The 10,664-nt window shown below is 45.2% G+C and overlaps 1 protein-coding gene across 1 annotated transcript; it reads left to right on the forward strand.

Moving 5' to 3' along the window:
* The first annotated feature begins 2,068 nt into the window (after positions 1-2,068).
* LOC122706390 (X-ray repair cross-complementing protein 6-like) lies at positions 2,069-8,146 on the forward strand. Its single transcript, XM_043921553.1, has 3 exons — positions 2,069-2,170; positions 2,243-2,379; positions 7,141-8,146. The coding sequence occupies exons 1-3, from the start codon at positions 2,069-2,071 to the stop codon at positions 8,144-8,146; spliced, it is 1,245 nt and encodes a 414-aa protein (XP_043777488.1).
* Positions 8,147-10,664: the final 2,518 nt, after the last annotated feature.

Below are 10,664 nucleotides of genomic sequence, written 5' to 3' on the forward strand. Positions count from 1 at the left end.
CTGCTGGACAAGTTGCTGTTGCAGGAAATTTCCACAAGGTGGCAGCACTTCTTCATGCCCAACTCTGGTTCCACCTGCAACCAGAGCCTTAGGGAAAGTCCAGTTGCTCTGCTGTGATTTAGAGTGGAATGTGCGGGAGCAAACGCCCAAGGGCTTATATCTCACTACTTCTTCCCCCCTGAAGCTTCACCCCTCCCCTCTAGCCTCATGCCTGCCTGGGGCTCTGCTCCCTGCTGAGGTGCCTAGGAGGCTGCACTCTCAGGAAGGAGTCTTGAGCTGGGAACCCCAGCACCAGGAGACCTGGGGTCTGAGTGATTTTCTGTGTTCTTCCAATTCATAGGGTCGGGCCATTAGGATTTGAGTTCACTAGGATTCTGGACCGAGCCAGGCAAACCAGACAGTACAGATTTAAGAGAGGTGTCTATGATGGGCACCCTGCTTGGCTGTCTCAACCCCACCCCGGTCCAGCCCTGGAACTCAAGCCTACTAGGTTCCAGAATTTGGATAGCATTCCAAATCCAACAGGTGCAGAGAATAAACTAGGCATGATTTCCTTTCCTTTATTTTTTTTCAATCATTTCATGCCCATGCTCTGTTGAAGTCAATTTACAGTTTTGTCCTTGTGCACAGTGTACGGTGGACTGATTCAGCTATGACATACACATACGGGCTTTACTACTTTGAGTTGATCCTTATGCCATAGAGGTTATTGAGCAAGGTCACGTAAGTTCTCTGTGCTGAACTTCGGATGCCTTTAGGACATTATTAGAGGTGGAGCTTTTTTGTATATGTGCAAGGAACAAAGGAAGGATGTAGGCCTTGTGGATTACATATTACAGCTATTGATTTAATTGTTTATGTTTGAGATAAATATTTCTCTGTATACATGCATGAGGGAGAAGAAGCAGGCAGGCAGGCAGAGGAGAATCCTTGCTGATTAGCTAACAGAGATACATATTCCTGTGAGTATATTAGAGATACTCACAGAGAAGAAAATGGCAACCCACTCCAGTATTCCTTCCTGGGAAATCCCATGGGCAGAGGAGCCTGTTAGGCTAGAGTCCATGGGGTTGCAAAGTGTTGGACACAACTTAGTGACCAAGGAACAATAAACATGTTAGAGATACAGATTTCAGTGCATATGTGGAAGGAAGGAGATAATCCTCGTGGTTTGTCTATTACAGGTATAGATTTCTGTGTATGGTTAGTAGCAACTTCCTAACTCATCCCTGGCAGTTTCCTTTTATTTATTTGGGGGGCGGAATCCTTTGTGTTAGAATGTCAGACTCTTTTTGTGTTGTACATTACTTCCCCTGTACCTCTGTTATTTTGTCTAGAAGGGACATCATCTGCCTATTTCTTTGTCCGTTGCTGGCTTCACTTAGTGTATGATGTTCCAAAGTCTATTCTGTGGAGATAATTGACCTGATTTCATAATTTCAGTGGCAGTTCTTCAAGTCTGAGAAATAGCCCATTGTACATATGTTCCACATTTCTTTAAGATTTCATCTGTGGATGGACCTCTTCTCACGTCTTGGCATCAGGAGGTCCCACTGCAAATGAACGTTGGGGTGCATGAAGCATTCTCAGTGATGGTTTTTCGTAACAGAGGCCCAAGTGTGGATATTAAATTCCTAGGCTTAGCTCTCTTGAAATTTTTAGTTCTGGCCTGTGGAGGCTATACTTTAGGGGCTGTTGTCAATATCCATTCCCATGGCACTTGGGGGGTTCTGTTGTCTCCCTGTGGTCCCCACCATTTATCATTTGCTGACAGTCAGGATGGTGGTTCTGTCAGATGGGATTTGATTTCTTGTCGTTTTGATTGCCATTCCTTCTGTCATAATTAGGGTTGCTGAGCATCTTGGTTCTGGCTGATTGGATTTGGGTTCTTTTTTTTTTTTTTCATTAAAGGGTGTGAGCAAAATTTACCTGTTGCCATTGGCTTGTTGAAAGTTGGCTGTTTTTGGAATTTATTTCTGCAAAACCTGCTGAAAGACCTTTCCTGAGGCAGCCATCCCTAAGGGCACCAAAGTGCAGTTAGAACCGTCGTCACGTTGTGGTTACAGGAATGTCCACAAGGCGGCAGCACTTCTTCACGCCCATGTTTGGTTCCACGTGCAGCCAGAACCTTAGGGGAGTAGGCTTCCTGGGCCGTGAATTAGAGCGGAATGTGACTGAGCAAACACCCAAGGGTTTGCGTCTCACTGCTTCTTCCCCCTAAAGCTTCACCCCTCCCCTCCAGACTCATGCCTACTCAGCACTGCTCCCTGCTGAGGTGCCAGGGAGGCTGCACTCTCAGGGACGAGGCTTCAGCCGGCGTCCCCAGTGCCCAGACCCTGGACACTTGGTGACTTTACTCTGTATCCTCGAGGCCAGAGGGTCAGGCCACCATCGTTGGGGTGCACTAGGGATTCTGGTCTCAGCCAGAAAAAGACAGACAGTACAGGTTTAAGAGGCGTCTCTACGAAGGGCACCCTGCCGGGCCATCTCGACCCCACCATAGGCCAGCACTGGGACTGAAGTTTCCTCATGGTTCAGGGATGGGATAAGAGCCCAAGTCTCGGAGGTTGGCAGGAATAAAGTAGGAATTACTTTTTTTTTTTCCTTTTCTTTTCCTTAGTCTCAGCCCTATGCTCAGTTTAGTTGATCTGAAGTTTTGTGCCTGTCCTCATGATTTGGTTATGACAGATACATTCAGCATATATGTAGTTGTTTTGATTTTTTTTTTCCATGGAGTTTATTGAACAAGGTCCAGTAAAGTTCTCGATTCTGATCATCAGGTTCCTGTGGACTATTTATTATGTTGTAGCCACGCGTTCTGGGAAACAAACTCACTCAGAAGGACAATGCAGATAGTGGTGTGCAGTTTATTACACCGGCGGGCCCAAGGCAGAGTCTCCTCTTAGCCAAGGACCCTGACCATTTTGTGAAAACCTTATATACCCTAAGTGTACTTGCTCAAACCCACCTCCCCAAATTCTTTGAAACTAGTCTGGACAAGGTAAAAGAGAGATACAATCAAAGTTAACCCATGATTCATGTGTCACAAGACTAGATAAACAGTGGATATTTATCAACAGGCCTGTGGTCATATCCTGATAAACATAATGGAATTTACCACTTTGTTCTGTTACAGAGATAATTAGCATATTCTTTTAGGCAACGGAGAGTCCAAGTCCTGAGGCTCTTTTATCCAGGGGGTCTGATTTTCCATTGGTATGCCATTTCTATAGACACCGGGCACAAAGTTCAGAGTCCATTGGGAGGGTGACCATGCATGTAGCCTAAAGTTCGCAGCCTGGCCTAAGATGGAGTCCAGCTCTGTCTATTTCCTCCTTCAATTAGAAATACAGATTTTTATTACATGTGCAAGGAACCAAGGAAAGAAACAGTCCTTGTAGATTATTTGTTCCAGCGACAGATTTCTCTGCATATGTTAGAGATAAATACTTCTGTGTATATGTGCATGGAAGGAAGGAAGGAAGGCCGGAGATAAGCCTTGTGGATTAGCTCATACAGATGGAGATTTCTGGATATATGTTGGATATACAGATTTCAGTGCCTATGTGGAAGGAAGGAAGGACAGAGGGAAGGAAGGGAGGAGGAGATAATCCTTGTGAATTACCTATTACAGACACAGATTTCCATGGCTACATTAGTGCTGACGTCCTAACTCATCCCTGGCTCTCCCCGCGCCCCCACTGCCCCCTTTGGAATTCAGGGTTTGTGTTTGCATCTCAGAGTCTCTATGTTGTAAACGACTTTCTCTTTTTTTTCAATTTTTCCCTCCAGGACATCTGCTATTTTCTTCCTCCGTTGCTGATTTCTCTTAGCATATTTTCCTCCAAGATCCATCACTGTGGGGACCATTGGCCTAATTTCATAATTTCAGTGTCAATTTCTCAAGTCTGAGTAAATAGCCCATTTTATATTTGTACCACATTTGTTTAAGATTTCATCTGTCATTGGACCTTACCTTAGGTCTGTGTCTTGGCAATTGGAGGTACCACTGCAGTGAACATTGGGGTACATTTTTCCTTTTGAATGACAGTTTTCCATACTATAGGCCCAGGTGAGAGTATTAGAATCCTAGGTTTTAGCTGTCTGGAAATTTTTTCTTCTGGCCTGTGGAGGCTGTCCCTTCAAGGGGTTGTTTCCCATGTCTGTTCTCAGGGAACATGAAAGAGGGTTCCTTCATCTTGTTGCATCAGTTCAGTTGCTCAGTTGTGTCCGACTCTGCGACCCTATGGACTGCAGCACGCCAGGCCTCCCTGTCCATCACCAACTCCCGGAGCTTGCTCAAATTCATTTCCATTGCACTGGTGATGCCATCCAACCATCTCATCCTCTGTCATCCCCCTTTCCTCCCGCCTTCAATCTTTCCTAGCATCAGGGTCTTTTCAAATGAGTCAGTTCTTCGCATGAGGTGGCCAGAGTATTGGAGTTTCAGCATCAGTCCTTCCAGTGAATATTCAGGATTGATTTCCTTTAGGATGGACTGGTTGGATCTCCTTACAGTCCAAGGGACCGCCAAGAGTCTTTTCCAACACCACAGTTCAAAAGCTACAATTCTTTGGCGCTCGGCTTTCTTTATAGTCCAACTCCCACATCCATACATGACAACTGGAAAAAATACAGCCTTGAGTAGACGGACCTATGTTGGCAAAGTAATGTCTCTGCTTTTTAATATGCTGTCCAGGTTGGTCATAACTTTTCTTCCAAGGAGTAAGTGTCTTTTAATTTCATGGCTGCAGTCACCATCTTGTTGCATAGAGAAAATCAATTCTGACTCCATGTTGAAAACTTTTTTTTGACTTGCTTTTCATTGCTTTAGTTGTTATAATTGCACTCAATGGCTTGCCTGGAGGTCCCTATCCCCCTGCTTGACTGTAAACTAAAGTGCCTTTGTTCAGCTCAGGGAAAGATATTTGTCTCTGCCCACCTGTAAATAGAAGAAATTAACACACCCTTTCAGAAGACTTTTCATTCCCTTGGAAATGTTTTGCGAGACTGAAGACCCTCTCAACTTACTTCCCCACTGCATCTCCCTCTCCTTCTGCCTTTTGATTTTAGTTCCTCATTGTTTCTTTCTCTCTGGTCTATAAAACAACCTGGCATCCAGACCCCAATAAGATGGTTAATTTGAGGCACTAGCCTGCCATCTTCTCAGTCTGCTGGCTCCCCGATTAAAGTCCCTTCCTTGCCTCAACACCTCATCTCTCAGATTCATTGGCCTATCGTGTGGTGAGCAGAGTGAGCTTGGACTCGGGAACAATTTGGCTTAGCCAGCCAGGAGCCTTGCTGCTTGTGGCTAGCCGACCCCGATTAGGGAATACTGGGGCAAGACCCTAGCAGCTTCTGGGACCATTTGTTGTCCTGAAGTTCTTTCCTTCAAGATTCCCTAAAGTGGCACCAGCTACCCCCAGCACTTGGCAGTTGAGACAAGGAACTGAAAAACTTCTAGAGTTGACGGACTCCATTTATAGGGTAAGTATACGCAATTCAATAGTGGTTCAGCCAGTATAATGTTTTTTTGTGTCCTTTTGTGTTAAGAGCCAATTGGTTTGATTTTGGAAGGCAAGTTGCTCCAGTGTGCACATGGAAACATATTTCCCCCTCAATCTGGGCTTTTCCTTTATGGGATAAACAAATTTGGCTGGGTACCCATTTACAGAGGGGAGGTGTTGTTGGACTCTACCTTGAACAGGTTCATTGGGAATTAGTTCTTGTGGGGCATACCCACCATAGTTGCAAGTAGCTCAATTGTAGGGTAAATGTATTTACCTGATTTGGGAACTGGTCCAGTTGGAACTGGTTCATTTGGGAGGTAAATCTTGTGGGGGTGGGTAGCCTAGTTGGAATTAGTTCATTTGTTTTATACGGTAAAGTTATTACCCAATCTGGGAATCAGTTCATCTGGATGCATTGATGCTGGAATCTGTGCCGGTTTTGTTGGAATCTGTCTGGGTCTTCTGTGTTTGACATTATACAGCTGATAAAAGTGGGAAAACTTTCATCTATTCCAAAGGTAAGATCTATGGGCACATTAGATAAGATCAGGAGAACAAAGCCCCTGAATAGTTCAAAATTAAACAATCTGGCCTCATAGTCATCCACAAGCTGAGTGTCAGCATACAGACCTCTAGTTAGACACAGGCTGAGCATTTGCCCAGGTGCCTCATAGACAACATGAGCTGAGCGTCAGACTAGAGGCCTCAAACACACGGACTGAGCATCTGCCTAGAGGCCTCACAGACACACACAAGATGAGAGTCAGTCTTCAGGTTTGTAGTTAGATAGGAGCTGAGTGTCTGCCTACAGGTCTCATAGACATACATGAGATGAGCATCTGCCTGGAGGCCTCAAAGATAAACACAAGCTGAGCGTCTGACAAGAGGCCTGTATATAGACAAAGTCTAAGCATCTGCCTAGAGGCTACATAGACTCACACAAGCTAAGCGTGTGCCTGGAGAACTCATAGACACACATGAGCTGAGCTTCTAAATGGAGGCCTCATAGAAACACAGGAGGTTAGCATCTGACTAGAGGCCTCACAGACACACACATGAGCCGAGAGCCTGACCAGAGGCCTCATAGACAAACAATAGGTGAGTGTCAGCATAGAGGTCTCAGAGATACACACGGGTTGAGCATTATTTTCAGATCTCTAGATAAACACAAGCTGTGTCAGCCTACAGACTTCATAGACACACACAACCTGAGCATCGGCCTAGAGGCCTCTGTATAGACACAGGCTGAGCATTAGTTTAGAGATCCAATAGTCACACTGAAGTTGAGTGTCAGAGGCCACTGGGGAGACACAGGCTGAGAATCTGCCTAGAGGTTTATAGACACACACGAGCTCAGCATCTGCCTAGAGGCCTTGTAGACACATAAGACCTGAGGGTCTGCTTAGAGGCCTCATAGACACACACAAGCTGAGTGCAAGGCCAAAGACCTCATAGACAAGAGCTGAGCATCTGCCTGGAGGCCTCATATATACACATGAGCTGAGCTCATGCCTATAGACCTCTTAGACACACGTGAACTAGGCATCTGCTTAGAGGCTTCATAGAAACACAGGAGTTGAGCATCTGACTAAAGGCCTCATAGACAGATGAACTGAGCATCTGCCTTGAGGCCTCGTGGACACGCTGAGCTGGACCCCCACGGTGATGACAGTGCCAAAGCCAGCCGGGCCAGGACCAAGGCTGGGGATCTCCGGGACACAGGTATCTTCCTTGACTTGATGCACCTAAAGAAACGTGGAGGCTTCGACATATCCTTGTTTTACAGAGATATTATCAGTGTAGCAGAGGATGAGGACATAGGGATTCACTTTGAGGAGTCTAGCAAGCTTGAAAACCTGTTGAGGAAGGTTCGCGCCAAGGAGACCAGGAAGCGCGTGCTCTACAGGTTGAAGCTTAAACTCAACAAAGATGTAGCACTCACTGTTGGCATTTATAATATGGTCCAGAAGGCTTACAGACCTTCTCCAGTGAGGCTTTATCGTGAAACCAATGAACCAGTGAAAACCAAGACCCGGACATTTAATGTAAATACAGGCAGTTTGCTTTTGCCTAGTGACACCAAGAGGTCTCAGATCTATGGGTGTCGCCAGATTGTATTAGAGAAGGAGGAAACAGAAGAGCTTAAGCGGTTTGATGACCCAGGTTTGATTCTCATTGGTTTCAAGCCCTTAATGATGATGAAGAAGCACCATTACCTGAGGCCCTCGCTGTTCGTGTACCCCGAGGAGTCCCTGATAAATGGGAGCTCAGCCCTGTTCAGTGTTCTGCTCACCAAGTGCCTGGAGAAGGAGGTCATGGCCGTGTGCAGGTACACACCGCGCCAGAACATCCCGCCTTGTTTTGTGGCCTTGGTGCCACAGGAAGAGGAGCTGGATGACCAGAAAATTCAGGTGGCTCCCCCAGGCTTCCAGCTCTTCTTCTTGCCCTATGCTGATGATAAACGGAAGGTGCCCTTTACCGAAAAAGTCATGGCCAACCCAGAGCAGGTAGACAAGATGAAGGCTATTGTTCAGAAGCTCCGCTTCAAGTACAGATGTGACGGCTTTGAGAACCCAGTCTTGCAGCAGCACTTCAGGAACATGGAAGCTTTGGCGCTGGATTTGATGGAGCCTTAGCAGACAACTGCCCTCAGGAAAGGTCCTGCGGCAGGTATTGCCGAAATTCCAAACATAACCGACTTTTAAGAAGATGATTTCAAAGGTCAATTTTCCTCACACCCTTTAAGGAAAGAAAAAGAAAAAAAAAAAAGGAAAGAACCCAAAAGGCCACAGGACAGGATGCTCAGCATCCTGAATTATTATAGGAGCAGTGATCAAAATGACAACAAGAAATCAAATCTTGTTTGACAGAATGGCCATCCTAACTGTCTGCGAACTGCATGGAGGAGAGAGCCAGGAGATGAAGGAACACTCCCTTCATGTTCTCTGTGAATACACATTGGCAACAGCCCCTTGAAGGAACAGTCTCAAGGACAGCCACAGGCCAGAGCAAAAAATTTCAAGAGAGCTAAACCTAGGATTCTAATACCCACACCTCAGCCTGTATTACAAAAAACCGCCATTGAAAACGATACACGCACCCAACGTTCACTGCAGTGGTTCCTCCAATTGCCAAGACACAGACCCAAGAACAGGCCCACTGACAGATGAATCTTAAAGTCATGTGGTACATATGTACAACGGGCTATGACTCAGACCTGAAACCCCACTTCTGAAATGATGAAATTAGGCCAACAGTCCCAACAAGGATGGGCCTTGGAGGAAAATACACTTAGGAGAAGTTAGCAACAGAGAAAGAAAATAGCAGATGATGCCCCTTGAGGGTAAAACTGAAAGAATGAAATATAGAGGAAGTAATTTACAACATCATAAGAAACTGAGTTGCAAACACAAACTAAGAGTTCAAAAAAACAGGAAAGGGCCAGGGATGAATTAGGAGGTTGGTATTAATGTATACAAAGAAATCTGTATCTGTAGTAGATAATCCACAAGGATTATTTCCTCCTCCTTTCCTTCCATCCTTCCTTCCTTTCACATAGGCACTGAAATCTGTATACCTAACATATCTCCAGAAATCTGTATGAGCTAATCCCCAAGGATTACATCCTGCCTGCCTTCCTTGCTTGCTTCCTTCTGAGAGGGTTACAGGCAGGAAGGCTAGGATCCCCCAAACTGAGGAAATAGGCTGCAAGTGTCAGACTTTTTTAATCGCTCTCTTAAGTGGCAGGAGGAAACAAACTACAAGTGTCAGACTGTGTTTTTCCTCATCTCTACAAAATTAAACGGTTTCTTTTAAAATTCTGTGTTGCCATGATGACACCTGGGTCCACCTCAACTTAACTTTTCTTAAACCTTGAGCTAACCAATGCCTTTTTCTCACAGAAATGTTTTTCTTAAACTATGTTAATGAACTATGTATTTACATTAGACTCTTTCTTCAAGTCAGTTCTGCCTGAGACTAGAACCAATGGTGGCTCAACAAACCAGTATGTTTCACTCATGGAAATGTTCTTTAAGCTATGTTAATGAAACTATGTATTTGCTCGGAAAACTGCCTTTCATCAAGATTCTCATCAGTTGTTTTATGGCCCTCAATGACTCACCTTGTGCCAATGTTATTTCAAAATGCATGTTGTGGGTGAGGGGCCTGGTGCCACTCTGAGTTTTAAGACATTTCCTTTCTCTAATTATCAGCTCGCTAATAGGTATATAACTTTTTGCTAAAAACTAGCAAGGGGGCACTATTCCTTGCCCCCTTCTGATGTCTATGTCAGATGCTTTCTCTATCTCTTTTATACTTTAATAAAACCTTATCACACAAAAGCTCTGTGCGATCAAGCCTCGTCTCTGGCCCCAGATTGAATTCCTCTCCTCTGGAAGCCAAGAATCCCAGTCGTTCACGGCTCATTGTGGCAACCTTTCACTTCCATGCACATATACACAGAAATATTTGTTTCTAACATATTCATAGAAATCTATCACTGAAATAGATAATCTACAAGGACTACTTCCTTGGTTCCTTGCACATGTACAAAAAATCTATCTCTAATACATACTACACAGGGACCTAAAGATCAGAATAGAGAACTTTACTGAAACTTGTTCAATAAACTCTATGGCAAAAAAACACTACACATATGCTGAATGTATCTGTCATAACTGAATCAGTTCATCGTACAATGAGGACAAGCACAAAACTGCAAATGGACTAGACTTCAACATGGCATCAGCATGAGACTAAGGAAAAGGAAAGGAAAGTAATGCCTACTTCATTCCCTGCCTCCTCCAAGACTTGGGCTGTCATCCCATCCCTGGGCCCTGAGTGGGCTTGAGTCCCAGGGCTGGACTGGGGATGGGTAGAGACAGCACAGCAGGGTGCCGAACATAGATCCTCTTCTTAAACCTGTACAGTTTGGTTTGTCCTGTCTTGGACCAGAATCCCTAGTGAACCCAAATCCTACTGGCCCGACCCTCTGACTTTGAGAAACACAGAAAATCACCCAGACCCCAGGAATCCTGGTGCTTGGGTCCCCAGCTCAAGACTCCTTCCTGAGAGTGCAGCCTCCTAGGCACCTCAGCAGGGGTTGGTGCCCCAGGTGGGCGTGAGGCTAGAGGGGAGGGGTGAAGCTTCAGG

The sequence above is a fragment of the Cervus elaphus genome, chromosome 13, assembly GCF_910594005.1.
Source record: "Cervus elaphus chromosome 13, mCerEla1.1, whole genome shotgun sequence".
In the NCBI taxonomy this organism is placed as follows: Eukaryota; Metazoa; Chordata; class Mammalia; order Artiodactyla; family Cervidae; genus Cervus; species Cervus elaphus.

Coding starts and splice junctions, on each gene's coding strand:
- LOC122706390 (XM_043921553.1), top strand. CDS start 2,069: ATGTCCACAAGGCGGCAGCACTTCTTCACGCCCATGTTTGGTTCCACG. Junction 2,171..2,242: donor GCCGTGAATTAGAGCGGAAT/GTGACTGAGCAA, acceptor CCTCCCCTCCAG/ACTCATGCCTACTCAGCACT. Junction 2,380..7,140: donor TGTATCCTCGAGGCCAGAGG/GTCAGGCCACCA, acceptor ATCTGCCTTGAG/GCCTCGTGGACACGCTGAGC.